At 33.3% G+C, this 26635-nt stretch overlaps 1 protein-coding gene and 1 long non-coding RNA gene across 2 annotated transcripts; both read right to left on the bottom strand.

The window, feature by feature from the left end:
- Nucleotides 1-2232: 2232 nt before the first annotated feature.
- LOC128244999 (uncharacterized) lies at nt 2233-10907 on the bottom strand. The gene is made up of 3 exons (XR_008263031.1): nt 10745-10907; nt 3942-4000; nt 2233-2352 (listed from the first exon to the last, which is right to left on the bottom strand). It is a non-coding gene; the product is annotated as an uncharacterized LOC128244999 (long non-coding RNA).
- A 6391-nt stretch (nt 10908-17298) lies between these two features.
- On the bottom strand, nt 17299-25343 carry LOC128242715 (intermediate filament protein ifa-4-like). The gene is made up of 6 exons (XM_052959975.1): nt 25223-25343; nt 23541-23599; nt 20181-20308; nt 18190-18294; nt 17859-17972; nt 17299-17389 (listed from the first exon to the last, which is right to left on the bottom strand). The coding sequence occupies exons 2-6, from the start codon at nt 23593-23595 to the stop codon at nt 17336-17338; spliced, it is 456 nt and encodes a 151-aa protein (XP_052815935.1). The 5' UTR covers nt 23596-23599; nt 25223-25343; the 3' UTR covers nt 17299-17335.
- Nucleotides 25344-26635: the final 1292 nt, after the last annotated feature.

Below are 26635 nucleotides of genomic sequence, written 5' to 3'. Positions count from 1 at the left end.
AATACTAATAATATCTATTTTATCGGGTAATTGCTTAATGCTCAAACGCGAATTGGACGAGACAGGGTTGCCAGATGAAGAACGCAAGGTAACTGCAGACAAAATGACGGGTTTTAGTACAATAGGTTGTTTGTTTTATTTTAAAATAATTGTTCGAAAAAGATAATTTACATTCAAAGCTTGGTGTCCTTATACTTAACCGAGCTGCTTGACGATTGGCAATCAGAGACTGTTGTGTCCCGATCATTTTACAACATTTAATGGGCGCACAGACAGTATTGAGGGTCATACAGATCCTACACAAAACAGTATCGTTAAACTATTACTTAAAACCCAAAGGGTCCAAAACCAGCAAAAAGGAAAACGAAAAAAGGTACCTATAAAAAGTGTTAAAGGGGCTAGGTGCGACCTTGTTTGTAAAAAAAAGATCTAATAAAAAGGTCAACGTGGAGTTTGAGTCTGAAAGTTATATCCGCTATGATTGAAGCTTTTCTTTATAAAATGTTTTATGACAACCCAGCTCAGGCCACATGGCTCTGTTAGTATCACATGGTTATCTTGATATATCTGGACATCTCCTGAAAACAAGAATACAGCTTGTTGTTTTTTTCAAGATAGCAATTAAACAATTAATATTGTAATCTTTATAGGATAACAGGAAATCTACCGTTTTGTTATCAAATGAGAAAGAAAGGCAAAATGTAAAAGTAAAATTATTATTTAAATGTCTATATTGTTCATGGCTTATCGTGTCATCCATATGCTTTATTTATAAATGAAACACGTAGAAAGTTACACGTATTTTTATTTAAGCTCTTTTCAACCGAATAAAACTGGTATTAGTTAAATATGCATTTTGTTGTGATACCTTTATTTTACATGGACAAGACAAAAATTATTCGTAGATGGTTTCAGCAAATGAATTATACCTCCTGGAAAGACGTTTGAATAAATGCGTATCAAGCAAACCAATACTTATATTTACCTCGCCTTTGTCGTTTCTAAGTGTGATAGTGGCCTGCACTTTGCCCACTTGCCAGTTGCCATATTTAAATACTAGGTCATTAGGACCCGCCTCGTTTTATAGTATCTGTGCTTCATGATAGCGTTTTGTCTATTGAGTTTTGTCGGATTTAAGATTTATTTGGACCTATATTATGGACCTTTTAATTTTCAAATGTTGTATATAAATCGCGATCTTAAAATTCACAACAGGTTAAACGTTTTTATTGGTTTACATTTTGATTGGAGAGACACCAAGTGGTTTGTCTCAATGCTCAACAAGTCCCATATGTATGCATGGATCCTTTTGTTTTGACGGATTATCACATCTTCACACACCCCATAGTCTCATAATTCCTAGGTCTTTTACCAAACTTGATTATGATCGTTCTACTAAGGACGCAATCTGTCGCTGGTCTGTAGTTCTAACAAGTCCATCTAGTGTACCTACAACAACAGCTTACAGTTTTGACATTTCTTTTCATTGTTGACTGATGTTAAATCCACATATTGTGAACCCTGAGCATCTGAACATTCATCTTAAAACATGTTTCTCATTTCTCTGGTTTAAAATCATAGGGATCTTTACACTAGATGATACATTGGCATTGACAAACTAAGTCAAAACAAATTGGATGCAGTTGATTTCACTAAATTTGAATTATTGCAGTGCAAAATTAAGGAAATCCATGAGTTTGGCGTAGTACAACTACAAGTCCAAGGGTGATACCGTATAAAGAGGCTTACAGGAAGGCTGTAACGTAAATAAATCTTTTATCGTAACGAGCCGACGAGAGCGTTATTTCGGCTGCTTTGACATCGATATCGTTTTCACTTTTGTGGATTTGAAAAAGGTTTTGCCACAAATGTCCGTAAAAGGGTAAAACAAATGATCAAATATATATGTTTCCAGTCTTGTTAATGTTGTATTTAAGACCGCTACAGATACAATACGACAAGATAAGCCGAATATTAAAAAGCTAAAATCTGGTGACATAAAATAAACCTTCTACAAATTAAGAATCGGCTTATGAACATAAAGTGCCAAAAACACGTATGGAAAATATGGCAAAATGTCAAAACACACACATACTTGTCCTTCCACAGTTTTTCCTTTTTAAATTAATTTTAAATCATTAAAATGTAACATTACCGAATAATTTCATCTTTTTGCACACTCTATTTTCGCATGGTTTGTCTTTTTTCGCGTCTGGTGCTTCATGTTTCACATACCTGCTTATGTCTCTTGTAGAAACTGAAATTACCATCATCAAGAACCTGTGTGGACAAGGCATAAACTGTGAACCTGTCAAAATCAGTGACGTCAGTCCCGATGGGAAGTTCGTCATGCTAAAAAATGATGCAAATGTTTCTAACAAAAAGGTAGGGGCAATAGATAATAAGAATGAGCATTTTGATCTGTGTAATCCTTTGTAGAGTTGAACAAATTTTTGAATAAGTAGTAAGCCATTATAATATTTCTTGATTAAAATTATGGCGATATAATAACACCTGTCACGCATGAAATAAACAACGTTCTTGGTATCGTTTCTTTTTATGTTGTTATGAAATGAGAAGTAAGATAATTTTTAAGAGTAAGGGTCGATATTGATTTTCTTGATTCATCTGTAAATTATGAATATTTTATGAACTAAATCACAAAAACACTTTTGCTTACCATTAAAAATATCCGGGGTAGTCATTTATCACATAGCTTTTATGAAAACTCTAAATTTGCTGCATTGTTGTTGGTTGGTTCAGAATAATTCTTCGACAGAGTCGTAATACTAGAACATATTTTTGGTTTTGTATGTCTAACGAACATTTTATCTTATAATTTCAAAACTTTTCGTAAGCATTAAATACCCTGTATCAATACATTCAGAGATGTTAACATCTTTTGATAAATAAAACATATCTACATACTGATCTAAACTGCCTTTTTCAAATCGCAGACCAATTACAATTCATATCAGTGATCAGGACGGCTTAAATTTAATTAGGTGTTTTTAAACTTGTTCGACTTTGTTTATGACGAAGAGTTTTGTAAAAACAACAATTTATATATCTCTACTAACATGAAAAGTAGGCCGTTATACATCAAAATCAACAAAGCTTTATATTTCTAATCCAAAGTACAATTATATCAATCATTTTATTAAATCAATTTGCAAATGTGGTGTATAAACCGTTTTATCAAAGGTTATATTATACAAAGGATGTGAATCTTGGTGGATGGCAACTGCATATGAAAGTCGATGTAAAGGAATATAAACCCTACAAATTCCGCAAATTTACTCTTCAGTCTGGCGAAAAGGTAAAGGTCAGTACCTGTGCCAGTATTCCACCTTAACTACTACAAACTTTATGAATCTGTTTAAAATTGAATTGACAAACCCTGGTGAAAAACAAGTAAAACAACCGTACACATACAGTATTTGTTTGTGTTTTACATGTATGCCTTAACAAGGAATCGTTATCTTTCTTCCGGAATTATATCGAAACGGCAAGCGAAGCAAATAAGCGTTGATTCTGATTCCCGTAGAACTATTAATATGGTGACGTTGACAGCGAGAATGAGTTATGTGGAGACAGTGAGGTAACGGAAGAATTTGTTGAATAATAATGGATTAAATAACAGATAACTTTCGAACATTTTCAAAACATCTAGGATTGCCTGTGTTAAAGGGACACCATATATGTAATCTACCCCCCTCCCCCCCCCCCCCCCCACACACACATACTCAAGTCCACATCTTTTTAATTTATTCATATTAAGCGTGTCGGAATATAATGCGTCGAGTATGATGTGCGTGCAGTAATTCCGTTGAGGTATTATTTCAGAGTTCGTATTTAATTCATATGGAGCATTTCATTAATTAATGAACCGAATTTTAGGATTATTTCTTTGTACCGTTCATTTCTTAAATAATACTTACCTTGCCCATGGATTCTTTGCACACAGAAAAACACCAACACAAACATTAGGTGCATGCTTCTGAAAAATAATGCGCAGAAAGGATGAAATTAGAGTACATTCTTTGTTTATTTTTGTTTCAAACCTCTCAAATAAGGGCTAGCCCTTGTGACTTATAACTCAATTTTATTTCTGAATAAAACATGTTTTTGTATTTATATAGGATACATTTTGACAGAATCCAAGCAAAACTGTACGAGAGACAATAATTAAGGCAATGTAAGCCATACAACGCTAGAGCGGAACATAAACATGAATAAGGATTTTACTAACATCAAATTATTATTTATCATACTTGGACAATTATGTCTTTTGTCAATTAATAACTCAATGATTAAGAATAACAATTGCAGAAGGACATTCATACCTCATGAAAATATTCAAAGAATAAATTATCAAAATATGGTTCTATGCTAGGAAACATATGACGTGGGCACGTCTATTTGAAAATTAAATATGCATCTGTACATAATTTCCTTAGAATAATTAAGGAATGTTATGAAAAGTAATTATGCATAATAAAAAAAGGACAAATGTTTTAGTCGTAGGATTTACCGCACCTTTTTCATAAAATGCTGAAAATATTCCTTGCATAAAATCGTAAACAATGCGAGACAATTAAAAATGCGATCTTGTGAAGCAATAATGCATCATATAACTGCCAAGCAAATAAAATCATTTAAAGAAAAAACATCGAAAGGTATTTTTTTAACTTCCATTTAAAACCTTAACAATTTATCAGGATAATCAAATTAAGTATTAATTACGTAGGAACAACAGCTTTGTTTTCCTAGGCCGCTTCTGTGGCACCATTAAGATTGTTCTTGTGCATTGAAGCGAGAATAGGAACCACGTTGTAACAAGATACACAAACAGATTTCTAGACTTGGTAAAGAACAATTTTGAGAATGTTCAGACACGGTAGAAAAAGCTATGGATTTCTTGGTAAGTTGTGTTTTGGAAATAATAGAGGTCTGCAAAAACAAAAAACGAATCCATGAACCAAAAGCCGCAGTAAACGAACTTGAATTGACAGGAAATAATTATAAAATTACAAAAAAGTTGCCTGGATCAAAAGTCTAATAGATCTGAAAAGAGCTACACCAGCAATCAGTCAGAGCATGGAATGACAAACCCTGGTAAAGATATGTATAAACAATAAGGATGGGCTTTCTTCCATCATTTAGTGGTGATACTAACAAATATTAATCATGAAAAGCAGCATTCATGCAATGCGTTGACATGAAACAAGCAACACCTGAGTACAAGTTTCTCAGTGGTCCTTAGCTTCAGACGATAGAAGATTTAGGGCATTTGAAAAGTAGGTATGATGCAGCCAAGAAGAGATTGGAAAGCATGCAATATGTGATTGTCAAGCATTCAAAGGCATGTCAGTGAAACACAATTGGGAAAAGGCAAAAGAATAATGTCTATGTTTCAGATGTATTCGAGATTACCATCGTGGGTCCGAATGTTAAAGTAAACGAAAGTGATGGTTGCACAAAGTCCCACAATAGAATGCTTCCTGAGAAAATATCCTTGAATGTTGATGCAAATTCATTTCAGCTAACATGTATGCAAAAAGCTACAGAAACAAGCTCAGTAGCAAAATGTTTAAACATAGGCCCGGTTTAATGGCACTGGGTAAACGCCAAAGACATATAACATAAAATCACAAACAAGAAAAATGGAAGAACAGCACAAAACTCCACAAGCAGCACAGTGCATGCATACTATATATAAAAAACTAGGTATGTTTATCAATGATTGTTAGGTACCGCCTTGGAACGGTCAGTAAAATGTAAATTTACTGGGGGTTTAAACCAGTTTAAGCGCACAAACCTCACTCTTATCCCAAAAACCCTAAATAAAGAAAAAAAAAGCAAAAGGTAAATTTTATCAATGTATGCATTAACTTGAGGTAATTTAACACTAAAACAAATGATAATAAACTTATAGGTAAACCCCAGGTATTTCTATGATTAGAGATCCAAACTTTATCTGCAGATGGAGGAATACAATTCAGAGCGCCTAATGCAAAAACTTTTCAAAGATACGATGCAGTCATTGTTTGAAACTATGAACATCACACACAGTCTTCCTTATATAATAAAAGGTTTTAAAAATGTGTGATCATAAAGTTTCATAATAAAAAGCATCATTGTACTAAAACTGGATACAAATAAAGAAAATTTTATTAAAAATAAAAGCAACATGTATAAGCTAATATTTCCTTCCAAATGGTTTGAAAATGTAAAGTATTTGTAGAAAATGAAGTCATATGCCAAAACACTCCGAGTCAGCCCAAAAAGTCAAAATATGTCCAGTGAAACAAGGGCATTTGCTACTACTACTACTTCTACAAAGGACAATGGTTCTTTGCCATAAGACCCATAAATATGACTGAACGAGCACATGGAAGAGAAATCAAAATAGACGCCCTCTTCGATGATGGAAGGACAAAAACTTACAAATAGCTTCTGATTTGGGATGAGAATGCATAGAGGAAAATGTCAATGTGAATGTCATGGAAAAGTTGAACCTATTGAAACGATGAATGTGGTGAGTGAATTATTATATTAAGTAGTGTGAATACAAACTTTGAAATGAAAATTGATACTAATACAACAAAAGTAGTAACTGGTAGATTATATCCAATCGATTGGAATGGGTTTTCGTATAAGTGATCACATCTGTCTGATGTCTAATTTCCAAAAGTGAGTAAGAAGGACTATTGATTGGAAGTGACCATTCCCATTTACAGAGAGCTTTAGCTGAAGAAGGCGGCAAACAAGGAGAACTGAACCAGATTGTCCCACTCAGTTGGACATGTATTGGTGATTTTGCTGGAGGAAACATCATTGTTCACATTTCATGCAGCAACAGATACACTTAGTATGGACTTAAAACAGTTTTGGGAGGTAAAACGTATTGAAGTAACATGAATGTCAAAGGGTTTTGTAAACAATTTCGGAACTAGACAGAGCAGCAGAAATTCATATTAAAGCAAATCAAATTCGCACATCAACAGCTCTTATATGACATGGAAAGCAGAGATTGATACATTTATATTATAGTTGGTGAAGAGTTGAAATGTCATGAAATACTCACACAACGAAATGTTCTCAACCTCAACAGTAGCAAGGATGTTTGATCCTCTTGGATTTATAGCTCCAATAACAGTGAAATGAAAGATGCAGGACATTTTGATTAATAGATGAATGGAATTGACTTGGATGAAAAAGTTAGTGAAGTAATAGCACAGAAGTTTCATCAATAGTTTTCTGAACTGACTGAACGTAAAAGGGTTGTATTTCACGTTGCATCAAAGAAAACAATGTGGACTTTCTAGTGACAGTGATGCTTCAACTAATGCTTATGATGCATCATTGTATTCGAGATGTGAGTATGGAAATGCACCATTAAGTGTTAGGTTCGTCGCTGGGAAAAGCAGAGTAACACCATTAGAGTCGACAAGTATTTATAGATTGGAATTGTTAGCCGCTATGATATGACTGAAACTAGCCCAAGCAACATGTAAAGCAACATTTTGGTCTGACAGTATAAATGTGATACATTGGATAAGAAATCAAAGTCGTCCGTTTAAAGCATTCGTTGCTTGAATTGATGTATGAGTTAAAGAGGACTGTAATATTATGTTAATGTTTATGTTAGTCTTACAATTTTAGAATTTTGAAATGATGTTTATTTTTATGTTGTTGTTTTTTTTTTTGTTTCATACAAATCACCATTCATGTTATTGTTGTAGCTGGGGAAATTTAGTACATTTTTTCTATTTTTTTTATTTGATCAACATCATTTATCAAATTAGTTTTGTATAGTTTCATTTAAAATACTAATAACATTTTTGTCAAATTATATGGTGTTAAAACGTTTGTAGACTATGGTAAAGTTAGATTTAAAGAAAACATATACATATGTATGTATAGATTCATTAATGTTTAGATCAGCTATTGTAAAAGCTTCCCTTTAATTTAAAGTTCATTTCAACCCTGTTTGGTGATACATGGTCTTATTTTGACATTTTTTTATTAGTAATAGTATTAATTTCTTTGATGACCATGTTACATCAAAGAGGGGGAATGTGCTAAAGAGATATAGTTACAGATATTGTTGTATGTAACCATTACCATCAAACCGGATAATTGCTGTTGTAAAAAATCAATCGATCGACTCAAGAAATAGAATGAGTTGAAAAAAACAACAACAAGAAACGATTAAACAAGAAGACTTGTCCTTTTATCCACTATATGTTCAATTAAATTATACATGGTAACATAACATTCTAAGCTTTGTTTAATAAAACACATCTTAAGCGCTTAAAAGATATTAAATGGTAATATTAAATATTCGGTACAATATAAGAAATATAACACAGCACTTGGGGCCATATGGGGTAATAAGGACCTGGCAGTCAGTCACCGAAGGTGAATGGACCTCCGCTAATGCCTCGATCCATTAACACTTTCGTTGGCTGTCTGGCCAGTGCTTATAATGTCATATGACCATTTGTGGTGTTTAGTATTTCTTAAATAACAAATAAACAGTGCATATATAGTGTCAGACAAAATTGAGTAGTTTTTACAAAATGTTTCCATTTTTCGGTCAAAATCCAATTAAAAAAACATTGAATTTGTGTCGCCTCATAAAAAAAATTGAGATGAAGATCAATAATGGTAGACAATTTTCTCATAATGCTTTACGAAATTGCGCACAAATTTCGCATGATGATCAACAAAATCATCAAATGAATTTCCTGAAACCTTATTTGGTTATTGTACGTTTTGGTGTTTAAACTAGTTGGAGTAGGAACTTTTGCATTGTTGTTTAACTCACATTAAACAGCTCTGAAGAGTTCATAGCAAATATATAAACGACTTGAAGTAAATTCTTATTTATGAAGATATTACTTAATTATCAATTTTTACTTTGTAAAAATCAAATGTATTCATACTCTTGATATATGTGTAATCCTTTTAATCATTAAAACTGTGAGTTCATACAGAAACTAACATTACTTTATGCGATGCGAGGTATAAACCTAAATAACCTAAAACTGCATCCAAACTGAATCCTGCTTGAAATAGAACATGCATGGTGATGTTTATACCTAACACCCCAAAACACAATAGTGAATGGCTATCATGACCGAAGGAATCAGCAGTCAATGGACAACTTAGTAATCATGGCCGGGAAAGATAACACGAACGAAACTCAAATCAAGAGAAAATTGGCTCACGCCCTAAGTCGTTCTCCTTTTAGACCTTTTGACATTATACACTACAGATAATATTCAAACATGAAGAATAAAAAAGTACTGATACCTTAAACATATGCTTGCTTGTTTCGAACTATATGAAATTCTGCCTTTGTACACGGGCGACAGTTTGATTAATGATTATGATTACGGCGCATGTTTTCACTCATACTTTTCTCGAAGTTAGCACGCATGCCTTTCATTGTACGCATAAAACATGGTGTATTTAACACAATTAATCCTTTACGATACATATTACGATACGTATATAATTTGACGATATTTGGTTCAGCATTATTTACCTATTACATGTACATGCATAATCTTATTTAAAAAGGAATTGAAGTATTTTTGTCGCAATTAACATGCCAACACACCCTTTTAATATGCATGAACCTATTTTGCTTATTTGTTGATACATTTGTTGTGTAAGTTGATGCTTAAAAGGATTCTGCTGCTTTACTTAATCTTCATGTATTATATACCATGGCTGTAAATAATGTCGCCATGTTATTTCGCTGAATCCATACATAATATGATAGTATTACGATTCTACTTCAATATCAGTTACATTTATTTCCATGTATATGCTAATAACCTCAAACCAATACTTCGCTAGTATACATATATATTTGACATAATACTGTTTATCGATTTGTAAGAATACGTGTCTGTTACATATAGGCAATTTTCAAACTAAACTCACTACATATACAATGTGTCTTAAGTGTTTATCTTCTAAGGCAAAATTATACGTTTAGAAGCAAGATGAATCTTACATATGTATGACGCCATGTTATACTTATATTTTTGGTTTTTCGTTGAGTAAGCAGGGAATGCATATCGACTGAAATATTTAATAATGTGCATGAAATGGTGGTTATTTTTTACATTTAAATTCTAAACTGAAGGGTTAATAGACCATAACAAACGTTTAAAAACGTTCAAACTATTACGAGGAATTTAAACATTTTATTTTGAGATTATATTTGGAAATAACAATGATTTTCATAGACTTGACGTAATCATGAACTGCATATTTAAACTCTAACCTGCTTCAAATAAAACAAATATTAAGTTCTTTGTTCAATGTCCACTTAAGTATTGAAGAAAACACTTCACTTAAAGGACCGACAAAACAACGCAGTCTCATTAAACTGTATGAACTGATATCATTTAAATTAATATGTTTTGACAATTACACCAATGCTTCTATTGAGCTCATGTTTGTTTTAGTAGAAACGAAACAATGCCGATGGGTTAAGTGTGTTCAATCAAAACCAAATATTACCTTTACTTAACGGATTGTGTTCGAAACGTTCGCAAACCATCAGACATTCGTGTGCTCTATACACACATATACAGTATACAACTACATGATTTCGTAGCTTCATGAACTATACACTATATTTGAAACGTTTTCTTTCCTTTGAAGTATTAAAATTATTAACACCATAAATTAACAATTAAATACAAATAACACTTACACGTTAGATTTTCCTCGTATTTGAAAGTAAGAAAGTATCCGAGCTGTTTTTGAGTCAAAATAATACCAACTTTTCAAAAGGATTTCTCAACTAAACACTATCATGCTTTAAAATAAATCCCCAACGCATTTGTATTAGATTCATAGCTGTTACATTATTATAACATAACATATGCCTTGGACACCGAAACACAATATATCAATAATTGCTTCTGTAACAGATGCATAGTGTAATAATTGTTATCACATTAATGTCTGTCGTATTAATTAAAGCAGGGGAATAGGATATATTGCAACGAAAATTAAATTAGTTATGTCCTGGTAATATTTTGATGTCTCACCCATCAAATATCCAAAAAAGGAAACGTGGCGTTACGCTTTTCTTCTAAAAATGTACATACAATTCATTCATAGGATCAAAAAGTAATGCTTTTGTATGCAAAACTTATTCAGCTGTATTTAATCCAAAAAAGGTTTAAACTATCTAACATCCTTCATTAAAATGCATTTAATATTTTAAATCTTCATATGAAAAAGAAACAGAGTCATGCACAGGTTGAAGTCGCTCTTTGAAAAAGACAAGTTTTCTGTCAAATACTTAGAAACTGGTTTTCTCTTGGTTTTGCTCTTTTGTGCTGTTATGAACATATCAAGTATCACGTTTATATGTCATGTTAAGGTTGTTTATACTTTAATAATATAAAACATATAATAAATCTCTTTATTTTACATTTTGTGAAAGTAAAACGTATGTGAAAAATATAGAAACAAGCCAAAAGTTTAAACATGAACCCGGTTTAATGACACTGGGTAAACGCCGAAGACATAGAACACAAAATCAAACAATCACAAACAAGAAACATAGAAGAACAGCACAAAACTCCACAAGCAGCGCAGTGCATACATACTATATATAAAAACACTTGGTATGTTTGTCAAGGATTGTTAGGTTCTGCCTTGGAACGGTCAGTAAAATGTAAATTTACTGGGAGTTTAAACCTGTTTACGTCCACAAACCTCACCCTTATTCCAACAACCCTGAATAAGGAAAAAACGTAAAAGCTAAATCTTATCTTAGAATGCATTACGTTGAAGAAACTTAATAATAAAATAAAAAATAATAAACCCAAGATCCCAACTCTATCTGCAGACGGAGGAATACAATTCAGATCACCTAATGCAAACACTTGTCAAAGATACGATGCAGTCATTGTTTGAAACTATGAGTATCACACAAAAATAAAATTAAAGGTTTCAAACTGTGTGATCATGATTACCTATGTAAAATATTTGAAGAAAATATCGTCACATGCCAAAACACTCCGAGCAAGTCAAAGACGGTTTAAAGATAACGTGAATTTGCAAAATTGGCATAAAATCAAAGGACTGAAAGGTAAGTTATGTAAGGACGCTATATTCACCCTATATTTTGTTTCAGGAATTCATATTCAAGAACTAGAAGGCAAAGAATTACCTTTATATCCACGGTTTGAATAAAATCCAAGTAATTCATTGAGTCTATCTGCCCATCTACCTGCAGGAAACAATTTAAGTTTACGAATTTTATTCCTAGCAAATGCCAGTGTCCCATCCTTAGACTCTGTCCCACTATATAGGGACTTCTCTCAATAGCATCAATTCATTCCATTTTCTATCCTCATTTTTTTTAAAGATCCATACATATACACGATAATAAATAAGGTTTTACTGTTTACGACCATATCTCGTAAAAATGTAGCCAACATATATAAATATATTTATTTTCTGTTCGGAATAAATCGTATTTACGATAATTACCATATATGGGGGGGGGTATTTCCGACTATTGCCATATATGGTAATGGTCAGTTGGTTTATATAACCAAACGGCTGGTATAAAAGCCGTTTGTCAACGTGTTTTCGTCATTGGAGGTTGTACCGGGCCAGTTAAACCATCAGAAAATTGGTCGCCCTCCCTCCCACCCTCGATGTTTTTTTATGCTTATGTGTTTCATTAGAAATACCATGTTTATCAAGAATATGTTAATAACTTTCATGTCTTTTCAGATAAACGATATTGTTTCGTTTCGGATGAAAGTTGGGTGTGCATGACATACTTGTTAAGTCTGAGAGAAGAGGTTTCATGGACATTTACAAAGTTACATGTGAAATGTGTTTTTGTTTTTCTTTTCATTTTACTATGTATAAGTGCATGGACACAATATGCTACATTCAGTGGTCAAATTTTTCCTCATGAAACCATTGCGTGTATGACCATTGAATAAATGTATTGGCCCGGTATAGACCACTCATATACAGTCGTTGTTTTATACTTTATGAGGTTAATAAATAAATAATTTATGTTTGGCTGAAAGTATTGAAAAAAAACATAAAGGACATTTCTTGATTTTAAAAGAAAACGTGTTCATTTTAATGCAAGATCATTTCAAGGTCACAATTGGTAATCCAAAACATATTTTCTATGGCCTAGAGTGAAATAAAAGACGAGTTTGCAATTGTGTTGCCATTGTTTGATGGAATACACTTTGAGAGGCCTCCTTACGAAGCAAATGAATCGTAGAATCGAGTTTTATCCAAACTGGTACATTAACGTAAAACAGTTCCACGCTATTTTATATTTCATGTATCTCAATCTTTTTATTTCAATTCTTTATGCGTTAAAATTCACAAAATTAACGGTTTTATACCTTCGCTGAGAGCAAAATTTAAGCAAATGTAAGACACAACTTGCATCGTTAATGGCGAAGTAATACATTGGACATTTTACATAGACATTGGATTTTCAACGACAAAATGAATTTTCATTTAGTAAAGTTACCGTTTTTATGAAACTATTTTGAACAACAGAGTAGTAGGCCCTATACTTTTAAAAAGGGTTTCTTCTCGTGTCATTAAACTAGCCAACAAATATTGATATTGGATTTGCGATGTCACGGTAATTTTCATTTTCACAAAAACTTGTAAATTGTCGGTAAATGTAAAGTTGACATACTTTTTGCGACAGTATTCCAGTGTACATTCTTGGGTCACCCAGGATGACAAATACGGATTAGAGCCCCGAATATAAAAATACTGTTGCAGAGGGAGGATCCCAAGATGCTGACTGACTGGTGTTGTTTTTAAATGCACTGCATTCAATCTTACTCAGAGGCACCTGTACAGGTCCTTAGTAGCTTCTCTTGTGGTGTGAAACACTCACCACATGGTAAGTTTTGCCATTATATAGCACCATTTCAATCGCCTGTACCTTCTTGCACATCATGTGCGGTACAACAACTCTTCGGCACCTACTGTTGACAACAAAGGTGGACATTTTATGATACTAATTGGCTTCATATGTTTCCATGAAGCATTCCGAAGCCAATTTGTGCATTGATTGTTTGATTACATTATTGTCGATGTATTCAATAATGTCGATTCTGCGTACGGTTTGGCCGCTCGTGTCATTGACAAGATGCGTTCTTGATACGTTTGACACTGCCCTCTTCAGTATTGCAAAACCTTTTTGCCGACATGAATTTCTTGTGCAACAGACATTTCACAAAACAAGACAGATTCGATAAAACACAAATCATCCACATGGCAGACAATTTGCTTTCCGCGTTTTTCCATTGTTCAGCAGGTAGACATTTGTATATCTGAGAGGGTCGATAAGGAGTTCAAGTTTTACTTCTAGGTAGTTTTGTACTGAAACGAATTACTCCCTGGCACTCCTGGGCTCCATAGCACCACAAGTCTGTAACTAGTCAGCCTTGAAATCGTTTTGGAACTGTCAGCCGCTCAGTCGGAGACGAACAACGTTGCAATAATTCGTTCCTGACAGAGGGTCCCGGCGTTCTTGAGCTTGTTGAAATGGGCGATTGTTGGATAATGGTCCAGTGCCTACTATCTCCTTGAAATATTTCAGTAAAGCTTGTTTACTGCGCAGGGAGTCCTAGACCTAAATCTAGAATTGCTTTAATGCCTAGACGGTGCACGGTCGCTTGCAGTTTCAGAGGATTCCTTGCCCGAGTTAACAGATGTGCACGCAGGCTCACTGGAGGACTTACTTAATGGCTGAATGGATCAATCGAAATCCACATCCTTTAATGCAATCTTCGGCATTATGAGTGAGCGCTCTCTGGAAAGCTCCTGTCAATTCTTAAAATGTTACGGTGACCACAGTTACTTGGTATTTGGACAGCATTTTTGGCCAGTCGAACCAAATCGCTCGAATCAGGTAGCTTAACTGGACAAAATTCTGTCCAAATACCAAGTAACTTTGACAGTGACATACGCATTGGCATCAATTGAAATAAGTGTATTGAGGACACACGGCATTTCCTGGGGCTGACTCCAGCCGATGTCCATATCACAAGTATAAATAAAGAAATGTTGCACAGCGGCTCTGATTTTTCATATAAAGGCACCGCAGCTTTTGTTAAGTATAATATGTGTTTTCTTCGATCTACAAAGGCTCGCGCTCTTCAACAGCACTGTATGGAGCTTTTGTGTAGTATTTTTGCTTCGGTCCCCGTAAGACAAAAGAGCCAATTTAAAAATTACACGAGGCGATGTAAACCAAAGACTCAATAGTTATACAAAGGCTCCAAACAGACCACCATGTGTCACATGATTTATTTTTTGGGTAGTTGTATATTTGAGGAAACACTATGCCAACCTTTGTTTTACAAATGCCCTTTTATACAAAGGCTCATTTCAGAGCCTTCATATGACGTTTGTTAACATCTGAGAATTTGTAGAGAATACTTTGTTAAAAGTACTTTTTTCCCAAACAGGGCCACCATTTGAAAAAGTACTAACCCCTGGGTGCAAGCGTGGCATTAAGGCATTAACATACAACGTAAAAGCCATTTTATAGCACATATACAAGTAATTATCCCGCAAAACCAAATATGCATCAAGACTGCTTTACCGAGGCTTTTTACATCATGTATATACTCTACGCGTTTAATAATGCACCAGACATTACGTGATATTTAGGCGGGAAGTAATTAGGTAAAACTAAATTGTTGAATCACAGGTATGGACGATCTGCGTTTTGCTATGTTCTAAGTGTTAGATATGCACTTCGTTGTGCTGGGCGCTTACGATTCTGAAAGGGAGATAGATTATGTTGATTAAGATGTCAACGGAGAACCGGGGCTCGTCTTTTGGAGCTCGAACGAAGTCAACGCGGTTGTCGAGTATTTCCTCGACATCCACGTTGGCCACATAGGCTTGAGGCTCTGAAAGGGACCACCATGTCAACCACATTCATCGCCATCGTCAGCTCCATGAGAAAGACATTGTAAAACAGACATTTGTATGATATGTCATAAAAAAGCTCAGAGAATTCCTGGTTAGCTGGGTTAACAAAGTTTGTTTAATGAGGTATAATACTATGACTCCACTTTTTTCTCATAAAGTCTCTGTGTGTTGTACATTTGGGTAACACGGATTAACAAAGTATGTCTTAGAAATGGAAATTCTTGCCTTTGCCTTTACCTCGTCCGAATGGCAGTGGTTTCTTGTTCATACAACTGCAATATGTTCGCTCTTCGATCGCTTGGGGTTTTATGAATAATGTCAAAATTGTGAAAACAAATTTTCTCGCTCGTTCTTATCATTTTGGCAAACATGCGAGAAACGGAAAATAATTTGGTGTGACCTTTGGTCATATGTAGATATGTGCTAAATGTATTTTGAGTCAAAGGCCATTAATTATTAAATTAAAAACAATCTAAGCCTCATCAGAGCCTGTTTAACATAAAAACAGTAGCGAATGAAGCAAACGAAAAATCAAAAATAGTAAGTTTAATGACTCAAAAACGGATAAGGGTTATATACTTCTTACATTATCCGGACCAACATACCACTTTATATGTTTAAAATATATCGTTTATTACTCCATGAGATTATATTACCACCTCATTGCAAATATTAGGTTGAACTTTAGAATTTATTTGACGTTAACTCTAGGGTAACATAGTGGTAGCGGTCAGTGCAATCATTATAACACGTGAGCTGTTGTTGAAATCCATTGACAACGTTGCACTGACCATAACCAATTTTAACCAATACTTAAAGGTTATTTAAACCAAACTTGTTTGTTAATGTATCAAGGGTGAAATGCACATCAGCCGCCATTACTTGAAGAGTTTACAAACCATAGAATCAATTATTTTTTAAACATAAGAACGGAAGTTGTTTAAATTTAAATATTATGTTCACTAAGATATATTAATTGTAAACCTTAAGCTGCGTAAGAGTGCTAAGGTATACAAGTTAAGTTACGAGCAGAATTACTGCGACAAAGGTCCTTGCGATGTTATTATTGAAAGGCAATGTATGCTAAAAAACGAGGTAATGCCTGATAATTAACGACCTTAAGCCTTTGGATATTTATTTCTTAACCATACTTTGGGAAAAGTTTCTTTGTTTAACCAACTTGTTGAGCAGTAAGTAAGTAAATGTGGAAATGAAGCATAATACAGCAAGTAACTCATTTCTTTATTCGTTAATATAAACAATTGCACAGGTCAAAATAGTTGTTTATTGAATGAAAGTCTACCCGAAGAAACTGTTTCTTTTATGTAACCTCAAGTTTTATCTATTTATACCTATTATCAATGAGCACGATATTTTTTATATGGCTGGCCATCTCCTGAAAACATAAAGAAAGGGTACTTTTTAAGAATTAAAATTATACAATGTTAATCTCAATATTATTTTGCAATTCAACAACAGTAAAGCTAACGCATTGTTAGCAAATGCTTGCGAATGTACAAATAACTATATGTCTTTTCGCATAAATAATCACATATTCATTGTTTCAATGTCCTGTTTTGTATATGGCTTATAGTTTTTCACAAAAGTGTTGTCCTAATCCTTTGATTCATTTATGATACAATAATAAATGAGCCACTTTAGGCAGGGCCACTTTCTTTATTAAGCCGTTTTTAATGGAAAACAAACTGATAAAAGATTGTTCATACTATCTGTTATTCCACTTATATTCTTCTTCTTAAATAAATGTTATACGTTGAGGTTTTCAGCACACGGATTGTACCGCCTGAAGCGGATATGTAAATAGATAAATGCATAAATGCTTTGACAAGCAAGTTTTTACACACCTCCCCTTTGTCATTAGTGAGGGTAGTGTTGACCTTGATACCCTCTCTCCAGTTTCCCTCACGGAAAATTAGGTCATTCAGACCCGCATTGCTAGCTGAATCCCGCGAAAAGATCTGAAATAGACGGAAAATGCTGTGAGAGTGAGTAGGTCATGATGATGTAAATAAGGAACGTGTACAAATACTTCGCAAATCCCCAAAACAAATATGGAGGTAAAACACAAACCAAAACCGTGGTTGCACTGATGATTAACAGGTTTTTCATCACGTTTCTTAATGTAATTTCAAACGGATTAATGAAATATCCGGTTGGATACTGGCACACGTCTACCTTGACTCTTTTGCCAGCGTTTAAGTTGAAGGAGCGGAAATTGTAGTTGTATTGCCTCTCCTCATCGATTGTCATTCGCAAAACCCATCCATCTAGATTTACGTCCTATGTAATGGAAACATGTATAAGACACAGTTGACCATTATAACAGATGTGCAAATGGAGTGTATATCATTGTTGCTATCATTATACTTTGAATCAGATGTATGTTGTTATGTTTTCAATTTGTTGTTTAACGTCACATTTTTCATGTTTCTAGAGTTATGGAAATTGTTTTTGTACGAAACAAACATCCGCGGCTTGTACATAGTTATACAGATATAACAGGACACAGTAATAATAATTTTGACCTAATCACCTAGAAAATAAGGTTTGGTCTTCTTAGCTTTATTCTTGATTTATTATAAGTAATTAAACCTTAAAACCAGGAACTGATAACGTATTTCCTTTCAGAAATAACACCAACAAAGTACCCCTCCCCAAACAATGTGGATGAACGACCCCAAACCAATTTCAATTATTTAATTAAGCGATTAAGTTTATTGTTGCTAAATAAGCCACGGTAAGATTGCAAAACAGCAAAAGCTAGTAATAATGAAAACAAAAAGAGAAGCCAAACACACCATTTTAATTTGGACTACACTTTGATATTGACCCAAATATTGCGATGTGCAGTTAAGTACATATTTGAAACCTAAAACAAAGTCTTTATTAATGACGGTTATGCGAGTTATGCAGAGTACAAAATGTATCTGTTTCAAATCACAAGATGAGATGCTTGTTAAATGTTGTAACGAAGGCTCAAAGTATCAGTCATGATTGCTTATCTTTATTGTTTTTCTTGATAAACACAGTTATGATATACAGTCCACAGTAGCTTTTTCAAAGAACAGAGAGCAATGAAGATAATATTATCCATTCCTTCTGATGTGTATATTTGTTTTAAAAAACAAACTTACATATTATTAAATATCGATACTATCCTTTATTTGCATGATTAATCCACTTTCATTCATAACAACATAACAACAACCGGTACCAGAATTTGAGGCGTGACAAATCTACACAAACGGCTATAATTTTAACATTTTTTACAATACAAAACAATTAATGTATCTAGTATTTATTACAACAATCATGTTAATACCTTATCCAAATATATATACGAATTGCAAACGAATAGCAAAATTGATATTCGAATATTCGGTAATTTTTTCGGTCGAATATTCGAATACCGAAATACATATTTTAGAAGATGTAGTAAATTATTATTATTATTCACTTAAGTAAAAGCCTGGGCATTTTTACCCTACCTTGTCTTAGCCTGATTTCCCCCAAATGAGCCTTTGAAATTCTCCATTTTCAGGAAAAAACAATACATTATAAACAAACAAACAACAACAATGTGAAATTAGATGGACTCAGAGTCAAATAGCTTATTGCGCAAATGGAAGATTTTTCCGTAGGATGAGCAGCCTCGTTCTGAAATTGAGTTCTTAATTGACTAAATATAACTATGGAAAACCCAAACCAACTCGAGAACTAGTAAAAAAAGGAACGAAAACATATGTGGATTTGACTTTACAGCAATAGAGAAGAGCAAATATAACATAAAACGCTATACAACAAATATTTACATTTCAAAGCACGAACAATGTATCGAAACATGAAAAACAGTTTAAAGCACATTATATGTAACAACATTATTGTAGCTCATGGCAAGTGCATTGTCATCACATTTATAGGGGCCAATCGTTGACAAACAAGACAAACGACCTACAAAAGGTTTTTAATTCTTTTTATTGAACACTTTTTTGAATATTCAAATACCGAATATTAAATTCGAATACCTTATATACCTTAAATATAAGGTATTCGAATTTAAAATTCGGTATTCGAATATTCAAAGAATATATATATTAAAGTCTACAAAAGGATAACACATTAAACAAAAAACATATAGTATAACTTGTATCATACATCACCACTACCTTTTGAGCAGTTGAGATATTTTCTAGCATGACGCATTTTCCTTTGGGGCAAACCTCTCTGATAATGACTGGTCCCGTGGAGGCCCTCGTGTATGTGGTTTTAACAGCTACTGGTCCCGTCGAGGTATCTGGTCCACCAGATACGAGAGCAGTAGAAATTAAAATGTTCAGAAATTTAATGCTCAAATGAAATGATTTAGAATGGAAATATATTTTGGCTGAACAATGTGACAGTATCAGCATTGTGTGTTTTTAGTTCTAGTATTGTTTCAGATTTGTATCGTCCGTTACTTTGTCAATGTTTCGTACAATATCTGATTCCGTAGTTCATTCAAATAGGGCTCGTCAATATTCTGATTTGATAGTATCGTAGTCTCGTATACATCATTAGCAGGATTTTAAATAAGTGCTTATTCCTGTCATCTTATTTTTCTTTGAACCGTTTTTAACATCTGTGCTAAAACCTCTTTCATTACCATACAATTGACAAAAAATCTACATTCAAAATAGTCGAAACACTGCACTCGTTGGCTGTAACGATTTCGCCATTTGTGTGGCCTGCAAAGAGTGTTAGGTAACGGCCACATAAGGTTTGTTGTAAAAAATGATTAAACACATTGATCGAAAAGCAGTGCGTTTGAATAGCAATCGATTGAATATAAGGTAATTTTCAAAATAATTTCAAAAGTTTACGTTTGCCTTTTGCACCTTTTAAATTATCTTCTTATAAGCGTTGATATAATATAATGCATTTAATTCATATGACACATTTATTAAACGGCATATTAAACTGATAAACTATAATGTTCGTACATTTCAAACTACTATATGTTTTGCGTCTCTCAAGACATATCTTATTGATTGATAACGAAGTTTGTTTGTTTGATTTGTTAAATATTTGCATGTTAAATTAAGACTAGATCTTAGTATAAAACAGTTTGTTTCTCTTAAAATATTTCAACATAATTTGTAAAATGTCAAAATATTAGTATCACAATTCAGTCAATAAGACAATGACATATGTTTCTTGTCTAACTGCATGCTATAGAGCAATACTCAATTAAAGTTTAATGTTTACTATGTAATGTCAATTTCATTCTTAGATTTTTCTCTTTTCTATTTTACATTATGTATTTTACTACGCTTCCAACACCTTATTAGATCTTTTGTATGTTCATTTTACTTCCGACAAATGGCTTTCTGTACAAATGTCCTTATATAGATTTATAAAACTTAATCAATTTTCTCAATAACTGTGTCGCCGTTAGATATACTATATTTTTACTTTCTCTTTCTTTCACTGTCAGTGTAGTGGTGGTGTGGTTGTCAAAATTTCATGTTCTACTGAAGCAACATCTTGGTCGTACTTTGTTTAAAACCCCATACCGACGATGGTACTAGCATATCTCCTTTTTATAAGTTTAATTACATGAAATGGCAAACCAAAATGGACGTCGCAAATGTTAAATAAAGGTATAGCGCCCGTGACCATCTAACTTTGTCTTTTCATCCTAATGAGCTTAATAAGCGATGCAGGTGATTTACTCTTTACGATTGAATCTCAAAAATTACATCTAGTTAAGGTATTCTTGCACGTCAAGTTTAATTCGATCTTTTTATTCCATGAAATTTGACATAAAGTACACGACATATGAAGCGTTTCGTACAAATCCTTTCGTTATCTTTACTGAAACATGGTCGTCTTTGATGCAATCATAGACGACCAAATTCTAATCCCTGGCTTTTCTAGACCAGTTCGTCGTGATCGGCAAAGATATACCTATGGTGTTTCTGCCGCTTATATCAAAGAGAAAAAGGGCAAAAAATCAATTCCTTATCAGAACAGTTTGCCATAAAGCAATGCGGTTCCATTCCCGTTTACCAGAGTTACGAACCTTTCACCGGAGTAACGTACCAAAAAATAAATTTAGATTTAAAACGATCGAACCTCTGATGAATGAGAATATGCATCTCAGATCCAAATCACTTTACAGAAAACTCTTCGTCAGTAATCGATCTCTTATTTGTTTCCAATTTAAACTCCTTAGTCCATTGATCAAAACATTCGTTTTCATTGCCCTATTTTTGGCTTATTTAAATACTATTAACCTGTAAAGAAGGTCACCCGTCGTAGAATATGGAAATATGACAATAGGGACTAGAATCGACTTTGCCAGAAGCTTACGGACACTGATTGGTCACTAATAAGGAATACAAGTATTTATTTGTTTATTTCTAATTTTACTTAATCAATTGTTGATATTTCCAACAGATGTATTCTCAACAAGGTAATAAATATAAATCCTCTTAAACCTCTTTGGATGTATACTGACCTTAAAATAAAAAAATCGACAACGCAAACGAACCTATAAAAAGGTCAAACGAACTTACAATCCGAACTATTGGCCTAAGTTTCGCGGCTTACGTAGTCAAGTTGTCGCTCTGATCCGGATTTTTAAAATTAAGATATTTTGACTCGCTTGCTTCGAAACTTAAATCCAGTGGACTCAGCTCTAGGGATTGGTGAACAACTCTTAAGTCATTTATCACTCCTCTTTATACTGATCAAAGAAGGTTTATGCCCAACTGTGTGGAAGCTTTGGATAGCGTAACGCTTTGCAATTTATTATACGGTAATACTTCCCTGACAGAAGAGCATAATGAAAAAGTGTTCGATGGAATGCACATCTATTCAAAGGTCAAAACATTCTGATAGCCTGTGAACAGTCACATCCAACTACTTTTAACCACCCCGACCATGAATTGTCTTCTTTCTAAAAACATGCACTATCAATCAGGATTCAGTGGTAGATTTTGCACTGAAGGTATTTCCTTCCTTCCAGCATCCACCTCACACTCGTTCTTCATCTTCCTTCCTCTTAAACTTTCTCATTCTGTTTCGAACAGAATAAACGACTATTCGATTAATGAAAATTAACTAAGAATACTTAAACATTGTTAATAACACAAAAATGATCAACTTTTAACAACTATCTGTCAGTGCACGTCGCCTTTAAATCATTTTTCTTTAAATTTTCAATAATATTAAATAAAGTAAAGTCATATGTTACAGTTAATATAATATCACTACCTTAATAAATTCAACAGTATCAACCTCATTGGGTCATCTGCACTAGGAGCTGTGCATGCGTCCGTCACTAACTATATACGTTACTAAGGTTCGGAGAGAAGCTTTTTAAGATACTTTTATCGTTCGTTCTAATGTTTTCTCTAGATTGTACATGTGTTTCTGTTTGTCTTTATGTTATCTATGTATATAATGAATAAAATATGTTTAAACTAAATTTATAAACAAAGTTTAAGGACGATTCAATCGTGCCGTTTAGTTTATATATTCACCTTGTAGATGAATCCCTTGCACACATAGCAACACAAACATTAACACCGAGTTCATGGTTCTGAAACATAATTCAAAGAATTTAGGAACAGTGTTTGGTTATTTCAGTGTCACTCCTCCGCTGGATTTACGAGACACTTTGATTTTTATAATACCTACTTCATTTTGTGGTGTATTTTGAAAGGTCTGGTTTAAACCCCAAGTTCATTTACATTTTACTGACCGTTCCAAGGCGGTACCTAGCAATCCTTAATTCACAAACCTTGTTTTTATATAGTATATATGCAATGTGTTGTTTGTGGAGTTTTGTGTTGTAGTTTCATGTTTCTTCTTTGTTTTTGTTTTTTTTTGTTTTTGTGTTCTATGTCTTAAGCGTTGACCCTGTGCCATTAAACGGGGTTTATGTTTAAACATTAGGCTACTGAGCTTGTTTCTCCAGTTTTTCATATAAATATTGAGACAGGATCAGTTTTAAGAAAACATGAGCAAAAGGCTTAATTGCACCGATCAGTTGTAAGCGAAGCACTACTTGTAGCAACTTAATGTAAGGGCGCCAGGCGATGTATGTAGATGGATTAAACATACATTAAAGTGTTATAAATCATACTTTCGTCAATTATTTTACTTCAGTTTTGTCACTTAATATTTTCGTGGTTAAGCAGTTCAACTGCAGAAGGAATTCAAATTTATTTCTAAAATAGTCGAGGAATAATCATTAAAGCATGGTTCTTTCCTTAAAACTTAAAAGACGTCAAAATATCATTTTGAAGTTCGGTTATGAATCTCTCTTGTAAATTGGTTTAAGTATAATGATATACTTTGTTTTAAAAGTATGAAGTAATAAATAAGGTCAGTGAAATTTGCATTTTCAGTGAGATGCTAAAATGGAAAGTCATTTTTTATAATTAGTGTTTGTTTTCAATTTATGTTATTACCCAATGCCTTATTTAAATGTAATTCACTATTTTCGACTGTTTAACAAATAGTTATCAAAATACAAAGTTTTGAACTGTTGACCGGTAAACAGTATCAACTGTTTCCCGCGCGCGATGCTACGTCATAGGTACATCATAGGTTTTAACGATATTCTAAAAATAAATTGCATAACGTTTGAACTCGTGAATTTCCGGTATTGGTTTTGTAATTTATTTGGTTCATGGCAAATTCCGAAGAAATTTCAAGCGCCTTATCGTCTAAATGATCATGATCATTACCAGACGTAAACGAACAATGTCACGATGTAATGATGTTTCCGAGCTTGATCTCAACAATTTGCCTGATATAAGTTAATGTTTGAACAAAAATAAATAATTAGGTAATAAAACAGTTATTGCGTGGTTTCGGGGATGCCTTTCTGCCCCAGGACAACAGTTCAAAGGTCACCCGCTCCACCTCATGACAACAGTTTTGACTATTACACAAATGCCCATGCAACAACTGTATACTGGTTTATAACCCATGATCGCTGCCTACATAGCTTAGTTAAACTCGTTAAAATGTTATTCGTATCGTTAACTTTGTTGCAATCTAAATCATTTCTAAAGATGGTTTGTCATAAATATGGCACTTTTTACAAACCTTCGAATAATTATTTTGCTTTAAAATTAAAAATTGATACCAATGTTATATATGTCATCCTTTTTTCATAAATTAAAATGTAAGTTTGTACATATAATAAACTTACTTTATACGATGCGACCCTATCCAATCTGAAACGACACACCACAGTAAAGTAGGGCTTTAATGACTTATAAGGTACACGATAAACAAAAGCAGTAAAACAACGTGCTTAATTTCAAAACCGCTTCATCATCATTTGTCACCTAAAATAAGTAAATAATAAATATTTTCAAGTCACATAATGTCACAAGCTTTTAACGGGCGATGGCAGGTAAAGCCTAACAAGCCGAGAAGTACACACGCTTCAATGCTTCATACGAATATAAAACAATAAATAATGTAAAATACAATAGTTTGTTTTAAGATGTCGTTTTAAATCGACCAAATGAGCATAGAAGGGCACGTATGGCGCAACTGTAAATGTAATCGATGCTCATTATTATGTTGATTAAAATCCAAATATGAATCGTGACTGACATATGACAACGTTCAAATATTTTAAGCAATTATAAAAGTTAAGCCTGGACTCACACAAATTCTACTATTGATTTGAAAGTTTTTAAGCTGTTTCATTTATTCAGAAAGGTTCAAAATAATGAGCAAAACGAAATAGTGGAGGAACTTCTTTATATGGGCGTTATACTGTATTTAAAGGAGTTAAATTATTAAAAATGCTTTAAACTGTATTATTTGGTTAAAGTTAGATGAAATTATTTCAGATGAATAGTATTCTTTACTTACTTTTCACTTTCATTGCTCCCGAGAACTTACTTAGTCATGATAAAGATAAAAGAGGAAATTACTCATTTTCATTTTCTAGGCTCAGGATATGTTTTCAGGGATTTAAACTAAAGAAGACATTGATATGCAGTTGCCGTGGAAGTCATCAGATAGAACGTAAAACAGGTTCGGTGAATTGATTATGGATATATGTTAATCTCAGGGCTTACGTGTATGAAACGGACGTCTTGGAAATGACGCCGACGTTGAAAGGTCAACTTGTTACAAACATAACGGGGAGAGCGTGGTAGATTACCTATTAACTAGAAGGTCTAATTTCGATTGTATTTAAAAGAAAATGATATACACGAAATTACACCATTCTCTAAATACGCTCGGATTTCGTTCGATCTGAGAGTATTAACGGTAGAATTAAATCAATTGAACAGCAAAGTGATCTATTAATGGAATGTAGAAAACAAAGAACAGTTTTTAGAAGATATAAGCCGAGGTATTGATATTTTATGTGGACACTTATTATCAATGAAAGACAATGATTTTCTTTTAATACAGATGAAATACAGATGAAATGGTACAAACACTTGCGGTATTTTACAGTATATCTGAATAACTACAGGCAAAAATAATATTATAAATATCAATGCAGATTAAGTAAACGCTAGTATAATCAGACACAAGCACAAAAAAAATGAATGATATGAGAATAAAAAAAAACTTTTGGAAAATGTTTCGACGG

This window comes from Mya arenaria, chromosome 8 (assembly GCF_026914265.1).
Source record: "Mya arenaria isolate MELC-2E11 chromosome 8, ASM2691426v1".
NCBI lineage: Eukaryota > Metazoa > Mollusca > Bivalvia > Myida > Myidae > Mya > Mya arenaria.
The sequence above is the reverse complement of the archived record's forward strand: the minus strand, read 5'-3'. Positions and strand labels throughout refer to the sequence as shown.

Bases quoted from the DNA above. Each gene is read 5' to 3' on its own strand.
- LOC128242715 (XM_052959975.1), bottom strand. From the start codon at position 23,595: ATGAACTCGGTGTTAATGTTTGTGTTGCTATGTGTGCAAGGGATTCAT. The intron at 20,309-23,540 runs GTGAATATATAA...CTGGTGGACCAG, and splicing joins GCAAGGGATTCATCTACAAG to ATACCTCGACGGGACCAGTA. The intron at 17,973-18,189 runs GTAGACGTGTGC...CGTCTATTTCAG, and splicing joins ACGCTGGCAAAAGAGTCAAG to ATCTTTTCGCGGGATTCAGC.